Here is a 26,284-nt window from a genome sequence, read left to right on the forward strand (position 1 = left end):
TGTGTGTGCCTGCATAAAACCTATTGTGTCCCCTGAAAAGTGGAACAATAAAACTGTTTGTTGAACCTGATCTCTGTCCTGCCGTCCTCTGTGCTCCACCCACACCTAGAGAAAGCTACAGTGGTGCCGAAACCCGGGACATGGAGCACCAACCCAACAGCCCCATGGAATCCTCCCCGTTCACCGACCTGGTCCACGCCCTCGCCACGGCTCAGCAAAGCCAGCACCAGGCGCTCGTCGCACTCCGAAAGGAACAAGAGCGGCGCTTCGATGCCCTGGTGCTGGCCCAGCAAGAAGATCGCAAGGCGTTCCGGCGTCTCCTCGCGTCGGCGGGGCCCACCAGCGCTCCGGCCGCGGGCCCGTCTCCCCTCACCTTAACTAAGATGGGCCCGCAGGATGACCCCGAGGCTTTCTTCACGTTATTCGAGCAGGTCGCTGAAGCCTCGGGGTGGCCGATGGAGCAGCGCGCGGCGCGCCTCCTCCCCCTCCTGACGGGAGAGGCGCAGCTGGCTGCACTACAGCTCCCCGCCGATCGCCGGCTGGCCTACGCCGACCTTCGCCGGGCTGTCCTTCAGCGCGTGGGGCGCACGCCGGAGCAGCAGCGCCAGCGCTTCCGCGCGCTGCGGATGGAGGAAGTCGGCAGCCCGTTCGCGTTCGGCCAGCAGCTCCGGGACGCCTGCTGGCGGTGGCTGAGGGCCGAAGATCGCGACGCCGAGGGAATCGTCGATCAGGTGGTACTGGAACAGTTCATCGCCCGCTTACCAGCAGGAGCCGCGGAGTGGGTCCAGTGCCACCGCCCGGCGTCGCTGGATCAGGCAGTCGAGCTGGCGGAGGATCATCTGGCGGCTGTCTCGGCGGCAGGACAGCGGATGTCGACATCTCTTCTCTCCTCTTCTCTTTCTCTCTCTCTCTCCCCTCCTTCTGTGTCCCGTCCTCGCCCCATTCCCCCACCGCGGAGGCGGGGGCCGGCACCACCCCTGCCGGCCCGCCGCACCCGCGGTGCCCTCCCGTTTCTCCCTTCTGTGTCTGTCTCTCCCCCACCTCAGGTGAGTGAGCCCCAGAGCACCGGTGCAGAGGGGAAGCCCGGGCCGGCTTGCTGGCGCTGCGGGGAACCGGACCACCTTCAACAGCAGTGCACAGCAATGGAAGTGGGCGCGGTGGTTCGGATCCCCGACGCGCCAGAGGCCGCCCTCGATCGGGCCGGAGCGTATCGCATACCGGTGAGTATCCAAGGGGCTACATATCAGGCATTGGTGGATTCTGGTTGTAATCAGACCTCAATTCGCCAAAGCCTGGTTCAAAACGAGGCATTGGGGGGAGCACAAGGGGTGAAGGTTTTGTGTGTGCACGGGGATGTTCACAGCTACCCTTTGGTGTCGGTCCATATTATTTTCAGAGGGGAAAAATTTATAGTGAAGGCGGCGGTTAATCCTCGCCTTACCCACTCGTTAATTTTGGGGACTGATTGGCCGGGATTTCGGGGTTTAATGACGCGCCTAGTAGAGAGTGGGTCCTGCCAGTTGACAGGGGGAGGTCCCGGTGTCGTTTTGGCGGGAGCAGCTGTCGCGGAGCCGTCTACGTCATCTCCGCGTCAGGGTGAGGAGCCACCGGCTCCTCCTCTCTCTATTGGGGAATCCCTCGCGGATTTCCCATTAGAGCAGTCGCGAGACGAGACTCTGCGGCATGCGTTTGACCAAGTGAGAGTAATCGATGGTCAAACGCTCCCGCCGAGCGCCACCCCGTCCTTCCCCTACTTCGCGATTATGAAGGATAGATTATACCGAGTGACGCAGGACACTCAAACTAAAGAGCGAGTCACGCAGCTTTTGATTCCAAAGAGCCGCCGGGAATTAGTATTCCAGGCGGCTCACTTTAATCCCATGGCCGGACACTTGGGGCAGGATAAAACACTAGCCCGAATAATGGCCCGATTCTATTGGCCGGGGATTCGCGGCGATGTCCGTAGGTGGTGTACGGCATGCCGCGAATGCCAGTTAGTAAATCCAGCGGCCATTCCAAAAGCGCCATTGCGCCCTCTACCGTTAATCGAGACCCCGTTTGAAAGAATTGGGATGGATCTCGTCGGGCCATTAGATCGGTCAGCACGAGGGTACCGCTTTATATTAGTTCTAGTGGACTATGCAACGCGATACCCGGAAGCAGTGCCTCTGCGCAATATCTCAGCACGCAGTATTGCAGAGGCACTCTTCCGCGTCATCTCCCGAGTTGGAATCCCGAAAGAGATTCTGACTGATCAAGGCACTACGTTTATGTCACGAACACTACGCGAACTGTATGGGTTATTGGGGATTAAGCCGATCCGCACCAGTGTATATCACCCACAAACGGACGGTTTAGTAGAACGGTTCAACCGCACCCTCAAAAATATCATTAAAAAATTCGTAAGTGAGGACGCACGTAATTGGGATAAGTGGCTCGAACCCTTGCTGTTCTCAGTGCGAGAGGTCCCTCAAGCCTCCACGGGGTTCTCCCCGTTCGAATTATTATATGGGCGTAAGCCGCGCGGCATCCTAGACGTGCTGCGGGAAAATTGGGAGGAGGGACCTTCACAGAGTAAGAATGAAATTCAGTACGTTATGGACCTGCGCGCAAAACTCCACACGCTCACCCACCTAACTCAGGAGAATTTGCGGCAGGCCCAGGAACGGCAAGCCCGCCTGTACAACAAGGGTACGCGCCTTAGAGAGTTCACACCGGGAGATAAAGTACTCGTACTCTTGCCCACGTCGAGCTCCAAATTAATCGCCAAGTGGCAAGGACCCTTTGAGGTCACACGGCGAGTCGGGGATGTCGACTATGAGGTGAGGCGAACAGACAGGGGTGGGGCGCTACAGATTTACCACCTCAATCTGCTCAAACTCTGGAACGAGGAGGTCCCCGTGGCGTTGGTGTCGGTAGTTCCGGAGAAGGCGGAGCTGGGGCCGGAGGTTCAAAAAGGGAATTTGGCATCACGTACCTCTCCGGTCCCCTGTGGAGACCACCTCTCCCCGACCCAACTCACGGAGGTCGCCCAGTTGCAGGCCGAGTTTTCGGATGTGTTCTCGCCCCTGCCCGGTCGCACTAACCTCATAGAACACCACATAGAGACACCCCCGGGGGTGGTAGTGCGTAGCCGCCCTTATAGACTACCCGAACACAAAAAAAAGGTGGTTCGGGAAGAACTTCAGGCCATGCTCGAAATGGGCATCGTCGAGGAGTCCCACAGCGACTGGAGCAGCCCGGTGGTCTTGGTTCCCAAGGCCGACGGCTCGGTCCGGTTCTGTGTGGACTATAGAAAAGTCAACGCGGTGTCTAAATTCGACGCGTACCCAATGCCTCGTATTGATGAGCTGCTCGATCGACTAGGCACGGCTCGCTTTTACTCGACACTGGATTTAACGAAGGGATATTGGCAGATCCCCTTGACTCCATTATCCCGGGAGAAAACGGCCTTTTCCACACCGTTCGGCTTACACCAGTTCGTCACACTTCCGTTTGGGCTGTTTGGGGCGCCCGCTACGTTTCAGCGGCTGATGGACCGGGTCCTCCGGCCCCACGCCACCTATGCGGCCGCCTACCTGGACGACATTATCGTTTATAGTAACGACTGGCAGCGGCACCTGCAACACCTGAGGGCCGTCCTTAGGTCGCTGAGACGGGCGGGACTCACGGCCAACCCAAAGAAGTGTGCGATTGGGCGGGTGGAAGTACGGTATCTGGGCTTCCACTTGGGCAACGGGCAGGTGCGTCCCCAAATTAATAAGACAGCAGCGATTGCGGCCTGCCCGAGGCCCAAGACCAAAAAGGGGGTGAGACAGTTCCTGGGGCTGGCTGGCTACTATCGTAGGTTTATACCTAATTATTCGGACGTCACCAGCCCGCTGACTGACCTCACTAAAAAGGGGGCGCCAGATCCGGTCCAGTGGACGGAGCAGTGCCAGCGGGCTTTCTCTGAGGTAAAGGCTGCACTGTGTGGGGGGCCACTTTTACACTCCCCTGACTTCTCTCTCCCTTTTGTGTTACAGACGGATGCGTCGGACAGAGGGCTGGGGGCCGTTTTGTCCCAGCAGGTGGAGGGGGAGGATCGCCCGGTCCTATACATCAGCCGGAAGCTGTCAGTGCGTGAGGGGCGCTACAGCACGATTGAGAAGGAGTGCCTGGCGATCAAATGGGCGGTCCTCGCCCTCCGGTACTACCTGCTGGGGCGCTCTTTCACCCTCTGTTCGGACCACGCGCCCCTCCAGTGGCTCCACCGCATGAAAGATGCCAACGCGCGGATCACCCGTTGGTATCTGGCGCTCCAACCCTTTAATTTCAAGGTGGTCCACAGGCCGGGGGCGCAGATGGTCGTGGCGGACTTCCTCTCCCGTCAAGGGGGGGGGGAGTCGGCTGCGGGCCGGACGGCTGCCCGGCCTGAGTCGGGCGGTGGGGGTATGTGGCAGCGGGGGCGTGGTCGAGCACCGGTCTGTGACAGGAGGGCGGAGTCAGGGAAGGTAAGTGGCAGATTCACTTCACCTGAGAGCAATTAACCTGTGTTTGTGTGTCTTCCCAGGGACCGCGCCCTATTTAGGGAGGGAGAGCGAGAGCAGAGAGATCGCTCCCGAACCAGACACCTGATGTGTGTGTGTGCCTGCATAAAACCTATTGTGTCCCCTGAAAAGTGGAACAATAAAACTGTTTGTTGAACCTGATCTCTGTCCTGCCGTCCTCTGTGCTCCACCCACACCTAGAGAAAGCTACAGGAATGTTAACCCATTCTTGTCTAATGTAGGATTCTAGTTGCTCAACTGTCTTAGGTACCCGGACCCTTCTTCTACGCAGCCATGATGCTGTAATTGATGCAGTATGTGGTTTGGCATTGTCATGCTGGAAAATGCAAGGTCTTCCCTGAAAGAGACGTCGTCTGGATGGGAGCATATGTTGCTCTAGAACCTGGATATACCTTTCAGCATTGATGGTGTCTTTCCAGATGTGTAAGCTGGCCATTCCACATGCACTAATGCAACCCCATACCATCAGAGATGCAGGCTTCTGAACTGAGCGCTGATAACAACTTGGGTCGTCCTTCTCCTCTTTAGTCCGAATGACACGGCGTCCCTGATTTCCATAAAGAACTTCAAATTTTGATTCGTCTGACCACAGAACAGTTTTCCACTTTGCCACAGTCCATTTTAAATGAGCCTTGGCCCAGAGAAGACGTCTGCGCTTCTGGATCATGTTTAGATATGGCTCCTTCTTTGAACTATAGAGTTTTAGCTGGCAACAGCAGATGGCACATGAATTGCGTTCACAGATAATCTCATCTCATTATCTCTAGCCGCTTTATCCTTCTACAGGGTCGTAGGCAAGCTGGAGCCTATCCCAGCTGACTATGGGTGAAAGGCAGGGCACACCCTGGACAAGTCGCCAGGTCATCACAGGGCTGACACATAGACACAGACAACCATTCACATTCACACCTACGGTCAATTTAGAGTCACCAGTTAACCTAACCTGCATGCCTTTGGACTGTGGGGGAAACCGGAGCACCCGGAGGAAACCCACGCGGACACGGGGAGAACATGCAAACTCCACACAGAAAGGCCCTCGCCGGCCACGGGGCTCAAACCCAGACCTTCTTGCTGTGAGGCGACAGCGCTAACCACTACACCACCGTTCACAGATAATGTTCTCTGGAAATATTCCTGAGCCCATTTTGTGATTTCCAATACAGAAGCATGCCTGTATGTGATGCAGTGCCGTCTAAGGCCCCGAAGATCACGGGCACCCAGTATGGTTTTCCAGCCTTGACCCTTACGCACAGAGATTCTTCCAGATTCCCTGAATCTTTTGATGATATTATGCACTGTAGATGATATGTTCAAACTCTTTGCAATTTTACACTGTCAAACTCCTTTCTGATATTGCTCCACTATTTGTCGGCGCAGAATTAGGGGGATTGGTGATCCTCTTCCCATCTTTACTTCTGAGAGCTGCTGCCACTCCAAGATGCTCTTTTTATACCCAGTCATGTTAATGACCTATTGCCAATTGACCTAATGAGTTGCAGTTTGGTCCTCCAGCTGTTCCTTTTTTGTACCTTTAACTTTTCCAGCCTCTTATTGCCCCTGTCCCAACTTTGAGATGTGTTGCTGTCATGAAATTTCAAATGAGCCAATATTTGGCATGAAATTTCAAAATGTCTCACTTTCGACATTTGATATGTTGTCTATGTTCTATTGTGAATACAATATCACTTTTTAAGATTTGTAAATTATTGCATTCCGTTTTTATTTACAATTTGTACTTTGTCCCAACTTTTTTGGAATCGGGGTTGTAATAATAAACTCTTAATATAAACCCATGATTTGAATTATAGCCAGCACGTAAAGTAAAAGTAGAATATTACCATAACCACCCCTGTGGCTGATTAGCAGCTGTGAGAAATCGCGCCTTACCACACTGTAACAAAACAGATTTTCCACAGTGTGTAACAGAAGAAGCAATATTCCATCCAGTGGTCAAACACTGGTTTAAAACAACAGTGTGTTTAGACTTTTTAGATTTTTAAACCACTGCATGTATTGGTTCAACTCAAGGGTGTGCACAATTACTTGAATATCCGCTCAACTTTTTGAGGCAATAGAACTTGAATACTGAAATCACGGTTTGTTTTGCTCTTTGCCCACAGGAAGTTGATATTTTGATGCACAGAGCAGCGCTTTCTTGTTGTGCCAGTTACAGTAGCTTAAAAAGTTTCAAGAGTGTGTTACTCATGCAGGTAGAAGCAGGCAGTCAGATCTGACGCTCAGAAGATAAAAAAAGAGAATATATTTCCTGTATGGTTCAGTAAAACTCCTTTAGAAAGCTCAGAAATCAGCTACTACTACTACTACTAATAATAATAATAATAATAAAACCATTCTGCACAACTGAGTGTTGGTAATATGACTTTGTGATCAAAGCTTTGGTTGCGACTGAAACTGAGTCGCTCTTCCTTTTTCCAATAATGTCCTGTTTGCATCTTTCTTACTTCTGCCACACATGAAGGTTCAAAACATGAAAAGCCTTTGTTTGTTTTTCTTTTCCCTTTTACTGTATTTTCATCTTTGATAGGTCCTGTTTGAACGGGTGACTTTTGACCTGGAAGAACTTCAGGAGGCTATCCGTATCATCGACAAAGATGTCCCGAGAACTGACAGAGGCCTGGCCTACTACATGTAAGTCATGTCCTTTTTTTTGTTCTATCTACAAATTTGTTGTGCTTCAAATATCGTCTTGTAAATTATTCATAATGACCCATACCATCGGAGTGAGTCTGCTGGTGATTCTCTCACTGAAGAAAACACAAAGCCTCACATAACAGCAAATTTGTAAACTAGATAGATACTGTGACTAAAGTCACAGTAATTTGCGCTAGCTGTTACAAACCGGGATGTCTGGTCACCGTACCCTATAGCTCCGGAATGGTAAGAGATAGAGAATGACGCTTAGTGAGGGAAAAGTTGCACCCTGCCACCCTGAACAAAATAATAAAATAAAAAAAAAACACTTGAAAGAGTCATGAAAATTGGCAGAGTTAAGTGATTGAAAAAAATCCCATTTTTCATGGATCATTCTGGTTCGGTGATCCGGATCACCACCAAAAGTCATAGCAACATAATTCAGCCCAGAGTTATTCTTCATGTGAAATTTGGTGATAATTGGTTGAAAACTGAGGGAGAAATAGCATCCTAAAAATGTTAGGAGAAGAAAGTAGAAAGATCCTCATCTCATCTCATTATCTCTAGCCGCTTTATCCTGTTCTACAGGGTCGCAGGCAAACTGGAGCCTATCCCAGCTGACTACGGGCGAAAGGCGGGGTACACCCTGGACAAGTCGCCAGGTCATCACAGGGCTGACACATAGACACAGACAACCATTCACACTCACATTCACACCTACGGTCAATTTAGAGTGACCAGTTAACCTAACCTGCATGTCTTTGGACTGTGGGGGAAACCCACGCGGACACGGGGAGAACATGCAAACTCCGCACAAAGGCCCTCACCAGCCACAGGGCTCGAACCTGGACCTTCTTGCTGTGAGGCAACAGCGCTAACCTCTACACCACCGTGCCGCCCCTTAGAAAGATCCTGAGTGAAAATAGCAATTTGTGCTACCGCTGCTAGTGCAAAGATCCTGAGTGAGAACAATTTGCACCAGCGCTGCTAGCACAAATTTGTAATAATAATAATAATAGGAAGAAAGTAGAAAGATCCTGAGGGTAACAATTTGTGCTACTGTTGCTAACGCAAATTAAGATGAAGAATAATAAAGTAGAAAGATCCTGAGTGAGACCAACAATTTGCACCAGTGCTGCTAGTGCATATTAATTATATCCTAGAGCCACTGCGCTTTATGAAATTGAGAATAGGATGGTTTCACGTCCATAATGAGTACAGAGATAAAAACATACTCACTCTATTTTGTGAACATGGCATAAGTAAATCTACAAGTGGATTGAAAGTGTAGAAAAGCATTTTAAAAAATGTATACTGATAGATGTTTTCACTGCAAGCAGCTCTTACTGACATAATAGCAACACATCCTTGTTGCCACACCACTTTATCAACCTTGTAGCTAAAAAGAAATTACCTCCCGTGTCAAAGGACACACCTAACATCCCAGTGGCGATGGAGTTAAACATTAACAGACAAATGATTGGAAAGATTCTCCACTGCAACCAGGTCATCCGAAACACATGAATGGCAAAGAATCGTTTGAATATCGCTGAATATTATACAAATACAAATTATACACTTCACCTTTTAGGGAAGAGACGGAGATATTTATTTAGGGAAACCACAATAGACACTTTTATTATAGATAACTGAACTGTTGTAGTGTATTTTTACATTTTGACATGTCATAGAAGGATAAATGGCTACAGATAATGGATGGATGGACATGTCATAGAGCGACATCTAGTGGTAAAATAGTCAGTGCATTACTTCATTTAAGATAAAAACATCATAAATTATTCCTCAATTAGTTTAAAAAAAATTATAAAATCTTGACTTTCTGTCTTTTAATTTAAGTTATCAGGAAGTGCATATGTTACAGGTGATTTTTGAAATCAGGTGAATTTGGATTTAGGGTTGGGTGATCTGATCTATCCATCCATTATCTCTAGCCGCTTATCCTGTACAGGGTCGCAGGCAAGCTGGAGCCTATCCCAGCTGACTATGGGCGAGAGGCAGGGTGCCAGGTCATCACAGGGCTGACACATAGAGACAAACATCCATTCACACTCTCATTCACACCTACGGTCAATTTAGAGTTACTAATTAACCTAACCTACATGTCTTTGGGCTGTGGGGGAAACTGGAGCACCCGGAGGAAATGGTTGGATGATCTAGTGGAATGGTTAATTTCTTTGTTGCAACTGAATCCTCCATGGTGTAGTGGTAAACTGGTGGACTTCAACAGAGAAGGTCCTGAGTTTGATTCCCAGCAAGGATAGTAAAAAGTGGAGGGAAAAAGCTAATTAAATTAAACAGAAAGATTAATGACTATGAAAGACTATGTGGCACTGCACAAGCTACATACTTCGTGCCGGTCCCTAGACTGGGGAGGGTTGCGTCAGGAAGGGCATCCGGTGTAAAACCTATATCAAATAAATGGGATGATCCCCAGTAAAATGTTTACTTTTTAAGGTGTAATTATATGTAGAGAGGTAGAAGAGGGTGGGGTGAGTGAGAAATGAAGGTGAATAGAAAGTGGTTGTCAAAGTGTTCTTGTTCTTTTGTGAACCCCTCCAAAAAAATCCCTTTTAAGAATGTTGACCTAATTCACTGATGTAAATATAGAATCACCTACGTAGGTGAATCCAGATTCACCTGATTTCAAAAATCACTTGTAACACATACAACAGTATTGAGAGACATGTATGCTGTACATGCAAACATGAAACCACATGCAAGATAATAAATTTAAAAAAAAATGCACAAAACAGTATAATTCAATTTTAAAAAGAAGTGATTTGCAGGTACCGGTATATACAGTATGTCTGAGTTGATTATCATCTTTAAGTATAAATTACCATTTAGAAAGAATTCTTCTTTGGCTGCATCTGTTAGGAGTCGCCACAGCGGATCATCCCACATATCTGATTTGGTATAGGTAAAAGATAAAAATATGTCTGATGAAATATACATATATGAACGAAAATAACACTTGAGTTCTGTTTCAGGAGCCTTTTCCCCTTTTTTGTTATAATTTCCCTGTTTAGCAGCATAACCAGCATAGAGGCCTAAAATTTCACACTCACCACACCCAGTTACTCACATGGACACATCTGGATATAGAAAATGACTGTATCCACTTGCTGAATATCAGATGCTGACAAGCACTGATTATTTTTTGTTGGTGGAAAATTCTTTTGGAGGATAATGCCAAGCTGAATCTCAACAGATTTTCTATTAAATTAAAGAAAGAAACTTGCCAATATACTTTTCTGAATAATGAATAACAGAACCTCAAACTGTAGATAAACTTAATGTGTATGTTTTATTTAAAATAGTAATGTTTCTGAATCAGTTAGTAATTCTCTCACTACTGCAAACTATTTACTATCCTAGTTACTTTCTCTGATAATGAATGACTAACCCAAGACAATGGGTGGTAAAAGAGATCAACTGGACTTGCTTGAAGATTCTTGAAGACGTTTTATCTCTCATCCGAAAGGCTTCTTCAGTTCTGTCTGACTAATAGGGAGTGTCAGGTATTTATCCTCTCATGGATGAAAAGCAATCCTAAGGTGTCGTTGAGCCATCCTGTTGGTGTGGGTCACTGGGGGCTGGATGTGATACTCCTTATTAGTCAGACAGAACTGAAGAAGCTTTTTGGATGAGAGGTGAAACATCTTCAAGAATCTTCAAGCAAGTCCAGTTGCTCTCTTTTACCACCCACAGTTTACTATGACCTGGATGACTGAGAATCTTCACAGACACTAACCCAAGACAAAGGTTTTCTGAAGGTTATGCTGTGAAGTAAAAGAATTTTGATGTGTGGGTTTTTTTTTTTTTATACAGGAACGGGTTCCGACCGTCCAGCTGTCCGGTCACGTTTTCGTTTCCGGGCCATATCTTTAAAACTACTGAAGACATCATCATGAAACTTTGTATACATATCAAGCAACATGTGAACTGGTGCCTTTTACCATTTTGGATTTTTGAAAAAAAAAAGTATTTTTCAAATTTTTACATTAAAAAAATCAATTTTGACTTAGTTTCTGGAGGATACAGTGCCTTGCAAAAGTATTCATCCCCCTTGGTGTTTGTCCTGTTTTGTTGCATTACGACAAGCTGGAATTAAAATGGATTTTTGGAGGGTTAGCACCATTTGATTTACACAACATGCCTACCACTTTAAAGGTGCACATTGTTGTTTTTATTATGACACAAACAATAATTAAGATGAAAAAACAGACATCTGGAGTGTGCATAAGTATTCACCCCCTATCGTATCATCTCATCTCATTATCTCTAGCCGCTTTATCCTGTTCTACAGGGTCGCAGGCAAGCTGGAGCCTATCCCAGCTGACTACGGGCGAAAGGCGGGGTACACCCTGGGCAAGTCACCAGGTCATCACAGGGCTCCCCTTTCATATGAAACCCCTAAATAAGAGCTGGTCCAACCAATTCATAAGTCATAAGTCACATAATTAGTTGATTAAGATCCACCTGTGTGCAATCAAAGTGTCACATGATCTGTCACATGACGTCTTTATAAATCAACCTGTTCTGGAAGGACCCTGACTCTGCTACTCTACTAAGCAAGCAACATGAGAACCAAGGAGCCTCCAAACAGGTCAGAGACAAACTTGTGGAGAAGCATAAATCAGGGTTGGGTTATAAAAAATACCCCAAACTTTGAATATCCCACGGAGCACCATTAAATCCATTATAGCAAAATGAAAAGAATATGTCACCACTACAAACCTGACAAGAGAAGGCCGCCCACCAAAACTCACAGACCGGGCAAGGAGGGCATTAATCAGAGATGCAACAAAGACACCAACGATAACACTGAGGGAGCTGCAAAGATCCACAGTGGAGATGGGAGGATCTGTCCATAGGACCACTTTAAGCCATACACTCCACAAAGTGGGGCTTTATGGAAGAGTGGCCAGAAAAAAAGTCACATTTGGAGTTTGCCCAACAGCATGTGGCAGACTCCCCAAACACATGGAAGATTATTCTCTGATCAAACGAGACTAAAATTGAACTTTTTGGCCATCATGGGAAATGCCATGTGTGGCTCAAACCCAACACCCTGAGAACACCATCCCTACGATGAAGCATGGTGGTGGCAGCATCATGCTGTGGGGATGTTTTTCATCTGCAGGGACAGGAAAGCTGGTCAGGACTGAAGGAAAGATGGGTGGCACTAAATACAGGGCAATTCTGGACAAAAACCTGTTTGAGACTGGGACAAAGGTTCATGGTCTAGGAGGACAATGACCTTAAGCATACTGCTAAAGCTACACTGGAGTGGTTTAAAAGGAAATATTTAAATGTCTTGGAATGGCCTAGTCAAAGCGCAGACCTCAATCCAATTAAGAATCTGTGGCATAACTTGAAGATTGTTGTACACCAACACAACCCATCTAACTTGAAGGAGTTGGAGCAGTTTTGCCTTGAGGAATGGGCAAAAATCCCAGTGGCTAGATGTGCTAAGCTAATAGAGACATACACCAAGAGACTTGCAGCTGTAATTGTAGCAAAAGGTGGCTCTATAAAGTATTGACTTTGGGGGGGTGAATACCTATGCACACTCCAGATTTCTGGGGTTTTTTTCATCTTATTGTTTGTGTCACAATAAAAAAAAAAAAACAATGTGCACCTTTAAAGTGGTAGGCATGTTGTGTAAATCAAATGGTGCTAACCCTCCAAAAATCCATTTTAATTCCAGCTTGTAATGCAACAAAACAGGACAAACACCAAGGGGGATGAATACTTTTGCAAGGCACTGTATATCCAAAACTATTCATGATACGGATTTGAAACTTGGTATACATGTTAACAAGGTGATGTAGATGTGTTGTTTCATGCTAAAAAATTTGAGAAATTTTAATTTTTCATGTTTCTAATGGAAACAATTTCAGACTTAGTCTCTCAGGTTAGTCTGAGGGGTAGGTTTTGTTTCTGGAGCAGAACTTGAAAACTATGAGTGGTATGGTCTTGAAAGTTGATGTGTTGATTTAAGTAATGTATATGTGCCTTTTGATACTAAGAAATGTAAGAAATTTTAATTTTTAGCTCACCTGGACCAAAGGTCCGGTGGGTTTATGCCATGGGCTGCTGAGGTCACTGGTGCACTGTTCTACTATGCAGCAACACCTGAACAAATATGACCTTCATGGAAGAGTCATCAGAAGAAAACCTTTCCTGTGTCCTAGCCACAAAATTCAGCATCTGACGTTTGCAAATGAACATATAAATAAGCCTGATGCATTTTGGAAATAAGTCCTGTGGACTGATGAAATCAAAATAGAACTTTTTGGCCAGAATGTGCAAAGGTATGTTTGGAGAAAAAAGGGTGCCAAATTCCAGGAAAAGAACACTTCTCCAACTCTGAAGCATGGGTGTGGATTGTTCATGCTTTGGGGTTGTGTTGCAGCCAGTGGCACAGGGCACATTTCATTGGTCGAGGGAAGCATGGATTTGAATAAATACCAGCAAATTCTGGAAGCAAACATCACACCATCTGTAAAAAAGTTGAAGTTAAAAAGAGGATGGGTCCTACAATAAGACGATGATCCAAAACACACCTCAAAATCTACAGTGGAATACCTCGAGAGGCACAAGCTGAAGGTTTTGCCCTGGCCCTCACAGTCCCCTGACCTAAACATCATTGAAAATCTGTGGATAGATCTCAAAAGAGCAGTGCATGCAAGACAGCCCAAGAAACTTGTAGAACTAGAAACCTTTTGCAAGGACGAATGTGTGAAAATCCCCCAGGTAAGAACTGAAAGATTATTAGCTGGCTGCAAAAAGTGTTTACAAGCTGTGATACTTGCCAAAGGGGGTGTTACTAGGTACTAACCATGCAGGGTGCCCAAACTTTTGCTTCGGGCCCTTTTCCTTTTTTGTCATTTTGAAAATGTAAAAGATAAAAATAAAAAATTGTTTTTGCTTAAAATATAAAGGGAATGAGTCATCTTTATGCCTTTTGGAGATCATTTCATCTTCAACTTGCTTAACTGTTCACAGGAACAGCAATTTTGACCAGGGGTGCCCAAACTTTTGCATACCACTGTAGATGACTCTGTCTTCTTGTTCTCCTAGGGATGAAGGCCTGGGTAATCTACTGGTGCTGAGAGACATCCTGATCACCTATGCTGCTTTCCACCCAGGCAAGTACCTTTCAAACACTAGACCTATTCTACTCTTGTTTAGTCAGGAATACTGTCCATGTTTCTGACTTCATTTTCATTTTTGGAAGATTTTTTGTCTTTTGTTGAAATGTTAATGAATATAAATGTTTCTCTCTCAGAGGTCAGTTATGCCCAGGGTATGAATGATTTGTGCAGTCGGTTCCTGGAGGTTCTGGATTCAGAAGTGGACACATACTGGAGCTTTTGTTGTTACATGCAAAAATTTTCAAGAGACTTCTGTGCTGATGGGCTGCACCGCAAAATTGGTGGGTTTCTTTAGAGAAAGACCAACTGCAGCTGTATCTCCATTTTACAGAGTACTATGATATTAGTTTATATAACTACACTCACCAGGCACTTTATTAGGAACACCCATCCACCTGCTGTTTTATGCAGTTATGTACCCAGCCAATCCCTTGACACCAGCACAATTTCATAAAATTATGCAGATACAAATTAAGAGCTTCAGTTAATGTTCACTTCAAACATCAGAAAGGGAAAAATTGTGATCTCAAAGTGCGACTTTCACTGTGGCATGGGTGTTGGTTTGAGCCAGATGGACTGGTTTGAGTATTTCAGAAACTGCTGATCTCCTGGGGTTTTCACACACAACAGTCTCTAGAGTTTACACAGAATGGTGTGAAAAACAAAAAACACTGAGTGAGTGACAGTTCTGTGTGTGTCAAGAGGAATTTCATCTTTCAGCATGACAATGACCCCAAAAAAGTTTTGGAATGGCCCAGCCAGAGCCCAGACCTAAATCCAATTGATGTGTGTCATCTTGTTGATAAGAGAGATCAGAGGAAAATGGCCAGATTGGTTCAAGCTGCCAGGAAGGATATAGTAACTCATATAATCACTCTTTACAACCGTGGTGAGCAGAAAAGCATCTCAGCATGCAACAGCAGAACACCACATTGGGTTCCACTCCTGCAGCCAAGAACAGGAGTCTTAGAGTCAAGAACAAGTTCCTATTAAAATGGCCGGTGAGTGTATAAAGTGCATAAAATCATTGGAAATTGTTATTGGAAATGTTTATTATTGTTTATATCACAGTGCCATAGAATGCATAATTCAGATTGGTCAGGAGGTGTTGATTAATTCTCCAGATCTGGAGATCTGACAGTAGTGCTAATACATTGTTTTGTCTAGAGAAACAGCTTATACACTGACTTTTATGGTGGAGGATCCCCATAAATTGACGTAATAAAATGTGTCATTGTTAATATGGTGATGTTTTCTGGGAGAGGACATTTATTTAGGATTTTTGGAAGGAGTTTTCAGTGTCAGCACTTTTGTAACAGTCACAGATAAATTGTTACTCAACACTGGAAGGCCTTCAGGAGGGAGAATTTTGTGCTTTCTGGCTGGAAAATGTTTCTGTGGTTTAAGGCAAATAAAACACAATATGAAATGCTGTTACAGAAAAATAATCAACTTCAGTGTGATAGCAGTAACTCTGCTTCATGTTGGGCTTCATCACACCACCTCATCATTGAGTATTTTTCTATAACAGCACAAGGATTTTATGCTTTTCTTATAAAATAATGAAATTATTAAATAAGAACTTTGCTTAATATATTATTTTTAATCAGAATTGGAGGCAGCTCTGTTAAAGGAGTTGGACCCTCACCTTCATGCTCATCTTGTATCAGACAGTATGGACAGACTGACATTCTGTCACAGGTATATATCAACTTCACCTCTCTTCTGTCTTCCTTTGACTTTTTTCTGTCCTACCATAACTTCCTACACAAGCCTGTGTAGTATAGTGACACTTTATATTATCTGTGTATTTCTCTCTATTTACAGTGGATATAAAAAGTGTACACACCCCATTAAAATGATAGGATTTTCTGATGTAAAAAAAATGAGACCACGATAAATAATTTCAAAACTTTTCCCACCTTTAATGTCTGTGAATATTCTCAGTCATCCAGGTCATAGTAACTATGGGTGGTAAAAGAGAGCAACTGGACTTGCTTGAAAATTCTTGAAGACGTTTCACCTCTCATCCGAAAGGCTTCTTCAGTTCTGTCTGACTGGTAGGGAGTATCAGGTATTTATCCTCTCATGGATGAAAAGCTCATCTAAGGCTACGTTTACACTAGACCGTATCTGTCTCGTTTTCTTCGCGGATGCACTGTCCGTTTACATTAACCCCCCTGAAAAAGCGGGGAAACGGGAATCCGCCAGCGTCCACGTATTCAATCCAGATCGTATCAGCTCCGGTGCTGTGTAAACATTGAGAATACGCGAATACGCTGTGCTGAGCTCTAGCTGGCGTCTCATTGGACAACGTCACTGTGACATCCACCTTCCTGATTCGCTGGCGTTGGTCATGTGACGCGACTGCTGAAAAACGGCGCAGACTTCCGCCTTGTATCACCTTTCATTAAAGAGTATAAAAGTATGAAAATACTGCAAATGCTGATGCAAATACTGCCCATTGTGTAGTTATGATTGTCTTTAGGCTTGCCATCCTTCCACTTGCAAGTAATAAGTGATCTGCGCTGGGATCTCACACACAGCGGCTCAGTCCCGAATCGTGGCTTGTTCACTTCACTCGCGCGCTCTGTGAGCTGCGCAGGGCCGGAGTGCGCACCCTCCAGAGGGCACTCGCTGTTCAGGGCGGAGTGATTTGGAGCGCAGGATGCCTGCGGAGCCGAGCGTATCCGCGTATTGGTGTTGCTGTGTGCACGGCTAACGGTTTTAGTGTAAACGCGAGTCGTTTTAAGAACGTTAATCTGATGATCCGCTGATTCGACGTAATGTAAACGTAGCCTAAGGTGTCGTTGAGTCATCCTGTTGGCGTGGGTCACTGGGGGCTGAATGTGAATGGCCTCGAGAGTCGTTAGGGTGATCAATGGATTGCCCGTTAAGGTGATCAATGGAATGCTGATTCTCTCTGTCCTCCTGTGAGCCACTGAAAACAGCTGGGTTTTGGTGTGCATTCAGTTGTCTGGGAAGTGTGCCAAGGACTGCATTGTAGGTGGCTGATAAATTATGTCTTAGACCCCCACCTCTGTTCAGTGATGGCCGTTCCAGGTTGACAAAAATGGCTTCTTTAACTCCTCGCTCACACCAACGATCCTCTCTGGCTAAAATGCGTACGTTGGAATCCTGAAATGAGTGTCCTTTGTTGTTAAGATGAAGGTAGACAGCAGAGTCCTGGCCTGAGGAACTGGCTCTCCTGTGTTGAGCCATACGCCTGTGAAGCGGTTGCTTGGTTTCACCAATATACGAGTCCGTGCATTGCTCACTGCACTGAATTGCATACACCACGTTGTCCTGTTTGTGTCTGGGTATTCTGTCCTTAGGGTGGACCAATTTCTGCTTCAGGGTGTTACTGGGTCTGAAACGTACCGGAATGTTGTGTTTGTAGAAAATCCTCCTGAGTTTCTCAGATAGACCAGAAATGTAGGGAATGACAATGTTCTTGCGTTTGTTCCTGTTATCCTCCTTGTCCGTTATGTTCCTTTTCCTGCTCTTGAAGAAAGACCAGTTGGGATACCCACAGTTCTGAAGTGCTTTCCTGATGTGATTCTGCTCCTTCTCTTTTCCCTCTACCGTTGTAGGGATGTTCTGAGCCCTGTGTTGCAAGGTCCTAATGACCCCCAATTTGTGTTCCAGTGGGTGGTGAGAATCGAAGAGTAGGTACTGGTCCGTGTGTGTGGGTTTCCGGTAGACCTCGATGCTAAGGCTTCTGTCTTGTCTAATGTGTACATCACAATCCAAGAAGGCTAGATTATTCCCACTTACGTCCTCCCGAGTGAAATTGATGTTGATATCCACTGCATTGATGTGTTTAGAGAAGGCTTCCACTTCATGGGCTTTGATTTTAACCCAGGTGTCATCCACGTATCTGAACCAGTGGCTGGGAGCAACTCCTGAAAAAGGGCCATTCACATTCAGCCCCCAGTGACCCACGCCAACAGGATGACTCAACGACACCTTAGATGAGCTTTTCATCCATGAGAGGATAAATACCTGATGCTCCCTACCAGTCAGACAGAACTGAAGAAGCCTTTCGGATGAGAGGTGAAACGTCTTCAAGAATTTTCAAGCAAGTCCAGTTGCTCTCTTTTACCACCCATAGTCCCACCTTTAATGTGACCTATCTGTTAGGGGGAAACATAAAAAAAAGTACAATAAGCTGGTTGCGTAAGTGTGCACACCCTTAAACTAATACTTTGTTGAAGCACCTTTTGATTTAATTACAGCATTCAGTCTTTTTGGGTCGGAGTCTATCAGCCTGCCACATCTAGACTTGGCAATATTTGCCCACTCTTCCTTGCAAAAACGCTCCAAATCTGTCAGATTGCGAGGGCATCTCTTGTGCACAGCCCTCTTCGGGTCACCCCACAGATTTTCAATTGAATTTAGGTCTGGGCTCCGGCTGGGCCATTCCAAAGCTTTTTTGGGGTCATTGTCATGCTGAAAGATGAAATTCCTCTTCATCTTCAGCTTTCTAGCAGACACCTGAAGGTTTGGGGCCAAAATTGACTGGTATTTAGAACTGTTCGTAATTCCCTCCACCTTGACTAAAGCCCCTGTTCCAGTTGAAGAAAAACAACCCCAAAACATGATGCTGCCACCACCATGCTTCACTGTGGGTATGGTGTTCTTTTGGTAAAGCACAGTGTTTGTTTTTGCACCAAACATACCTTTTGGAATTGTGGCCAAAAAGTTCAATCTTGGTTTCATCAGACCATAACATTTTCCCACATGCTTTTCGGAGAGTTGATGTATTTTTTTGTAAAATTTAGCCGGGCCTGGATGTTTTTCTTTGACCCTACCCCATAGTCCAGACATATGGAAAATACAGGAGATTATTTTCACATGTAATACACAACCAGTACTTGCCAGAAATTCCTGCAGCTCCTTCAGTGTTGCTGTAGGCCTCTTGGCAGCCTCCCTGACCAGTTTTCGTCTTGTCTTTTCACCAATTTTGGAGGGACGTCCAATTCTCTGTAATGTCACTGTTGTCCCATATTTTCTCCACTTCTTGATGATGGTCTTCACTGTGCTCCATGGTATATCTAATGCTGTGGAAATGTTTTTGTACCCTTCTCCTGACTGATACCTTTCAACAATGAGATCCCTTTGATGCTTTGTAAGCTCTCTGTGAATGCTGGCTTTTGCTGGAAGATGCAACTGAGTAAATGTCTGAACTTTATTTGGGGTTAATCAGAGTAATTTTAATTGATGGCAGGTGTGAACCCCAAAAAGACTGAATGCTGTAATTAAATCAAAAGGTGCTTCAACAAAGTATTAGTTTAAGGGTGTGCACACTTATGCAATCAGCTTATTGTACTTTTTTTATGTTTTCCCCCTAACAGATTTGTTTGTTTTTCAATTGAATTGTACAGGTTATAGGTCACATTAAAGGTGGGAAAAGTTTTGAAATTATTTATTGTGGTCTCATTTTTTTACATCAGAAAAACCTATCATTTTAACGGGGTGTGTACACTTTTTTTTTTTTTTATCCACTGTATGTCCCTTTCTTTTAAAAGTGCCTGTCTCTGTGGCTGGGTTGCTTTGCAGGTGGCTGCTGCTGGGTTTCCAGCGTGAGTTTGAGCACAGTGATGCTCTCCGGCTATTTGAGATTCTCAGCTGTGATCATCTAGAGCTCATTTCCCAGCAGGTGGACCGGGCACGCTACCAGGAGAGACTGGCCTGCAAATACAGTCTTCGTAAGTGTCCTCAAACCCTCAGTGATGAATGTGACAGGAAGCGTTGTTCAGATTATTCCTTATGGTAGTTTTGACTTAAGCATTGTTGGAATCAGGACATTTTGTCCAATGCTATTTTGTCCAATAATTGAGACATTTCATCGAAAGCCTTTTTCATACGTACTATCAATTATTTTATATGTGGTGACAATATGTGCGACAAGATTGAGCTATAAACTAGAAAAGCACTCGGAGAGCGCAGTCCTCCGCCAAGAATCCTTTAAAAAAATCTGGGATCCAGAAGGTGATCCGGATCACCGCCAAAATTTAATGGATTGTTACTTGTGCCCAGTCACACCTCTGGAAAAAATTTCAGAGCAATCCGTTCATTACTTTTTCCGTAATGTTGCCAACAGACAAACCAACAAACAAACAAACCAATGCTACCAAAAACATAACCTCCTTGGCAGAGGTAACAAACCATAATTCATTTAAGGGAGTGCATTAAGCCGGTTTATGATTGCGTCTCCCTGTAATAAATGGAAATAAACAATTTTTGTAACGCAAACAAGTGCCGTAGTACGAGCGCTTCGACACAAAAGAGCAGTGGGAAGGGCGTAAACAAGTAGACCTTTACCATTATGGGCTGCTGTCCGAGCTTTGAGTCCAGTGAAGCCATTTAATTCATAATATAGCCAGTCTTAATAAAGCCAACACAGCCTTAATCAGTAAAATGTTTCAATAAATATTTTATTTCAATAGTATTTTATTCGGGCGGCACGGTGGTGTAGTGGTTAGTGCTGTCGCCTCACAGCAAGAAGGTCCTGGGTTCGAGCCCCGGGGCCGGCGAGGGCCTTTCTGTGTGGAGTTTGCATGTTCTCCCCGTGTCCGCGTGGGTTTCCTCCGGGTGCTCCGGTTTCCCCCACAGTCCAAAGACATGCAGGTTAGGTTAACTGGTGACTCTAAATTGACCGTAGGTGTGAATGTGAGTGTGAATGGTTGTCTGTGTCAGCCCTGTGATGACCTGGCGACTTGTCCAGGGTGTACCCCGCCTTTCGCCCGTAGTCAGCTGGGATAGGCTCCGGCTTGCCTGCGACCCTGTAGAAGGATAAAGCGGCTAGAGATGATGAGATGAGTATTTTATTCATTTAAGGGAGCGCATTAAGCAGGTTTATGACTGCATCTCCTTGTAATAAATGGAAACATATGCCTAATGATAGTGAGGTGACAATATGTGCGACAAATTGCTGTATAATTTTAAACCAGTCCTAAAGAAGAATTCTCAATAGAATTTGACCAAAACAGAAAACATTTTGTAAAGCAAGCAAGTAGACCCTTACCATTACAGGCTGCTCTCTGAGCTTTGAATCCAGTGAAGCTATTTAATTCATCATTCAAGATTCAAGACTTTAATTGTCATTGAGCAGTTGCCTGAACAACGAAATTTAGCCAGCCTGGCCACAAAGGTGCAAGAGAACATCTCATCTCATCTCATCTCATTATCTCTAGCCGCTTTATCCTTCTACAGGGTCGCAGGCAAGCTGGAGCCTATCCCAGCTGACTACGGGCGAAAGGCGGGGTACACCCTGGACAAGTCGCCAGGTCATCACAGGGCTGACACATAGACACAGACAACCATTCACACTCACATTCACACCTACGGTCAATTTAGAGTCACCAGTTAACCTAACCTGCATGTCTTTGGACTGTGGGGGAAACCGGAGCACCCAGAGGAAACCCAAGCGGACATGGGGAGAACATGCAAACTCCACACAGAAAGGCCCTCGCCGGCCCCGGGGCTCAAACCCAGGACCTTCTTGCTGTGAGGCGACAGCACTAACCACTACACCACCGTGCCGCCCGCAAGAGAACATATAAAAAAATTCATAATAAATACAACAACATAAAAAGTAATACTAGTAATAATAATAAAATAAATAAATAAAAATAGAGGTAGGCAGGTAGATATTGCACATTAGTATTGCACATGATATGGGTATGATCAGTAGCAGCAGTGTGGTGACCTACACACACACACACACACACACACACACATGATCAATCAATAATGGTAGTGTGGTGTCCCATACACTCTCTCTCACACACACACACGCGCTCACTCATAGCAGCCTGTAAAAACAGTTAGTTAGTTTGTTTGTTTGTTATTATTTTTTAAGTGCATTTAAAGTTCTGACTGCCCAAGGGAAGAAGCTGCTCTTGAATCTGTTGGTTTTACATCTGAAGGAACTAAACCTTTTCCCAGAGGGCAGCATGCTAAACAGGTGATGGTTGGGATGAAAGTGGTCTTTTATGATCGCCTTAGCTCTGGTGAGACACCTGGAGCTGGCGATTGCGTCCAGGGAGGGGAGTGGACAGCCAATCACCCTCTCTGCAGTTCTGGTGACCCTCTGTAGCCTCTTTCTGTCGGCCACTGTGCAGCCAGCGTACCACACTGGGATGGCGTGCACCAGTACGCTCTCATATAGCCAGTCTTAATAAGGTGCGCACACAGTCCGGAGCACACCTGAGAGTTCTGCGCGAAGAAGGAGTTTTGTTGAATATTTCTTGGATTTTACATGAATACAAGGTAGGAACTCATCTCCTGTGTCCGAAATCGCTCACTCGTTCACTACTCCCTCCTCCCTATATAGGGAATTACTATAAGAGGACTATTTAGTGAGTTAATTGGTAAAATGAAAAAAACACTTTCAGACACTAGTCCGTCACACTGGTATTTACGTCATTACTGTCGCACAATTAAAATGTGCCAGATCAGCCGGCTGGTGGGTTTTCAAAATAATAAATACACATTATACTGAGTGTATTTCCCACATTAATCAATACAAAGTACCTGAATCTTTCAGTTTTTTAAAATCAAGGCTGAATACTTTCTTCTTTGCCGCTGCCTTTTATTAAATCAAATTTGAGACTTTTAATTTGATTTCTTTCAGTGTGACTGCAGTGCATGATGGGATATATTGCTTTGGTTAGTGACCATCGTTGTATACTACTTTTCGTGATGCATTGTGGGATACTAGGGCCGCATGGTGGTGTAGTGGTTAGCACTGTCACCTCACAGCAAGAAGGTGCCGGGTTCAAACCCAGCGGCCGACGAGGGCCTTTCTGTGTGGAGTTTGCATGTTCTCCCCGTGTCTGTGTGGGTTTCCTCTGGGTGCTCCGGTTTCCCCCACAGTCCAAAGACATGCAGTTAGGTTGACGTGGGGCAGCCTTGGGCTGAAGTGCCCTTGAGCAAGGTACCTAACCCCTGACTGCTCCCCGGGCACTCTAGTGTGGCTGCCCATTGCTTTGGGTGTGTGTGTTCACTGCTTCAGATGGGTTAAATGATGAGAATGAATTTCACTGTGCTTGAAGTGTACATGCGACTAATAAAGGTTTCTTCTTCTTTGAGTGCACTATATAGGGTGTAAATAATCCTCACTAAGGTTTCGGACAGCACTTCAAAATGTTGTCCCCACTATATAGTGCCCTATATAGTAAGTAGGGGGCGATTTCGGACACGGGGATCGTTTTGAACACACTCGTCGAGAAAGGCGAGTCTGGGGCGATCTTTACTCGCCATTAGATTTCACAACTCGTGTTTGACAGGTGGTTAAACTACACGCTGCAAAAATATGTTTTGCTTCGGTCAAATTCCATTGAGAATTCCTCCTTTTTTTGAACAAGCAAATACCTGAAATATAAAATAATTGATAGTGCTTATGAAAAAGGCTTTGGACGAAATGGTCATTGGACGAAGTGTCCTGTATCCGCATTGTTTCATCATAAGTAATTTAATTTCCTGTGCAGATAGTGAAATGAGTGTTGGCAGAGTATAGATGTGTCTGGTTTAATTAAGTGCATTATAAACTGAATTGCCAGAACTGATTTGTCAGGTATAGATGCACATTATATATAAAGACTGTAATGCATCTGTTCTGATGAACTTGTCGGTCTTCTTTACCCTATCTATCATCGGACAGGGACCTCCATAGATCCACCACAGACTAAATATTATTTAGCTGATGGGTCATTCTCAGTACAGCATTGACACTGGCAAGATACTGGTGTGTGTGTGTGTGTGTGTGTGTGTGAGAGACTCTGGTGCATAATGCTGTACAATCCTTGCAGAGGATGAACCAGTGACAGAGCCTCAGTCCATTAACAGAGAGTTCACATTTGAACTCTTCATCTGTGCCACCATTCTGCTGGAGAACAGAGAGTCGCTGCTCAGCTGCAGAAATGAGGTCCAGCTCCTACAGTTCACAAACAGGTTGCAGTTGTTTTCTTTCCTTTCTTGTTTTTTTTGTCTTGCATTAGCTCCATTCCAAACAGTACTCAAACCCTTAAGGCAGGGGTCTTCAATCCTATCCGCAACAGGCCGGTGTAGCTGCAGGCTTTCATTACAGCCAAATTGGAGGCTCACTTGATTGTTGACTGGAGACGAGGGTGAAATGATTAAACAAGTGAAATCAGGTGTAGCTCCTGCTTGGTTGGAATGAAAGCCTGCAGCCACACTGGCCCTTTGTGGATAGGATTGAAGACCCCTGCCTTAAGGTTTAGCTCCTTTAAATCCACACTTGAGGGTACATGAGCATAAAAATCCTTGGAACACGGTGTCCTTAATGCACACTGTCGTGTGTGACATCTGCTGAAACTTTTGACATTTTTTATTCAAACTCCAAAACCATCTTGGTAGCTTGTTCACAAAAAACAATACATTGTATAAGATTATTCTAAGAAATATGAATAACATTGTAAAGTCAATTATTTGTAGCTTATTTTATCTTATTTGATTTGCCATCCGGGCGGCACGGTGGTGTAGTGATTAGCGCTGTCGCCTCACAGCAAGAAGGTCCGGGTTCGAGCCCTGTGGCCGGCGAGGGCCTTTCTGTGCGGAGTTTGCATTTTCTCCCCGTGTCCACGTGGGTTTCCTCCGGGTGCTCCGGTTTCCCCCACAGTCCAAAGACATGCAGGTTAGGTTAACTGGTGACTCTAAATTGACCGTAGGTGTGAATGGTTGTCTGTGTCTGTGTCAGCCCTGTGATGACCTGGCGACTTGTCCAGGGTGTACCCCGCCTTTCGCCCGTAGTCAGCTGGGATAGGCTCCAGCTTGCCTGCGACCCTGTAGAACAGGATAAAGCGGCTAGAGATAATGAGATGAGATGAGATTTGCCATCCTTATATGATGTGAGACTTACAGTTTCCTGTCTGTGTCCAGCCTGCAGGGGACTCTGGATTTGAACAGCAGCCTGAAGAAAGCTGAGGAGCATTTCTATAACTACTGTAAGCGCTCAGCCAGGGATTGCTTTAGTGAGCGCTACCGTAGACACAAGAGCAAAGAGGAGCCCTTCCTCTACCAGCTGCGCAACCTGTTCTCCTGAGCTAAAGGAGGATTTTCTGGATATTTCTGGAAGATGCCAGTTAAAATGGCTGGCCTTTCTGAGGAAAGAATGTTGTAATGCAAAGGAATGTTCATATTGCTTTAGACTGAATAATGCTGCTGAAATACGTGACCAGTTTATGGAGAAGGTGATCATTCATGAATAATCTGTAGTCAAAGGAATATTGAGATGAGCGTCTACTTTTCTTGTTGAAAATGTATCCGTGTATATATATTAGTCTGATAAATTGGCCCCTAATCCAAGTCCTGGTGAGTGACACAGTAAAATCCCCAGTATTCTTGGGTTTCAGTCACGTGACTTTTCTTAGCGATTTCACTTCCATTAAAACTCTAGCAAACCAAAATGGTTGCCGTAGTGCAAACAACTAGCGATAGCTTATCAGAGTATGCTCGTAATCTAGAAGCCACTGCTCGGTTTAGATATATTCAGGAGATTGCTATGTGCAATGGAATCGACCCCTACAGTCTGGGAAAGAAGGATTTGTTATATGATCTCAAAAACTACCTTTCAGTCGAGTTCCCCGACATCTCGAACTATCTGGTGTTGCAGACGTTCTTCTACACCGCAAAACCGATGAAAGCGTGGAAGAGTATGGAGGCTTACAACCTTTTTGTATGTGGCTGGGTAAAGGACCTCGGTATCAAGTCACTGCCGGATGAATCCTGTATTGTTTTTGCCTGTGTAAAGTATGTTGTTTGTTTGTTTTTTAAGCTTTTTGTTCACATCTTTACAATGAAGCACTACAAGTTGAAGTGTAAACAAACAAACCGTTCACTCAATTCTCATTTGTGTTGGCTCTTATCTCT

The 26,284-nt window shown here is 45.2% G+C and overlaps 1 protein-coding gene across 3 annotated transcripts in view; it reads left to right on the forward strand.

The window, feature by feature from the left end:
• Positions 1 to 26,284, forward strand: part of si:dkey-238d18.4 (TBC1 domain family member 25) — a 55,320-nt gene that overhangs the window by 24,027 nt on the left and 5,009 nt on the right. The window contains exons 4-10 of one of the 3 annotated variants that reach the window (XR_009656881.1): positions 7,096 to 7,199; positions 14,313 to 14,380; positions 14,521 to 14,667; positions 15,997 to 16,087; positions 19,949 to 20,097; positions 24,205 to 24,346; positions 25,295 to 26,164. Coding sequence is in view for 2 of the 3 variants with exons in the window: in XM_060944253.1 (XP_060800236.1) it covers positions 7,096 to 7,199; positions 14,313 to 14,380; positions 14,521 to 14,667; positions 15,997 to 16,087; positions 19,949 to 20,097; positions 24,205 to 24,346; positions 25,295 to 25,457 (864 nt within the window). In the remaining variant the exon portion in view is untranslated. Of the gene's footprint in view, positions 1 to 7,095; positions 7,200 to 14,312; positions 14,381 to 14,520; positions 14,668 to 15,996; positions 16,088 to 19,948; positions 20,098 to 24,204; positions 24,347 to 25,294; positions 26,258 to 26,284 lie in introns of those variants that run through there. The other 2 variants (XM_060944253.1, XM_060944254.1) reach the window with 2 other exon arrangements.

Source organism: Neoarius graeffei, chromosome 17 (genome assembly GCF_027579695.1).
Source record: "Neoarius graeffei isolate fNeoGra1 chromosome 17, fNeoGra1.pri, whole genome shotgun sequence".
In the NCBI taxonomy this organism is placed as follows: domain Eukaryota; kingdom Metazoa; phylum Chordata; class Actinopteri; order Siluriformes; family Ariidae; genus Neoarius; species Neoarius graeffei.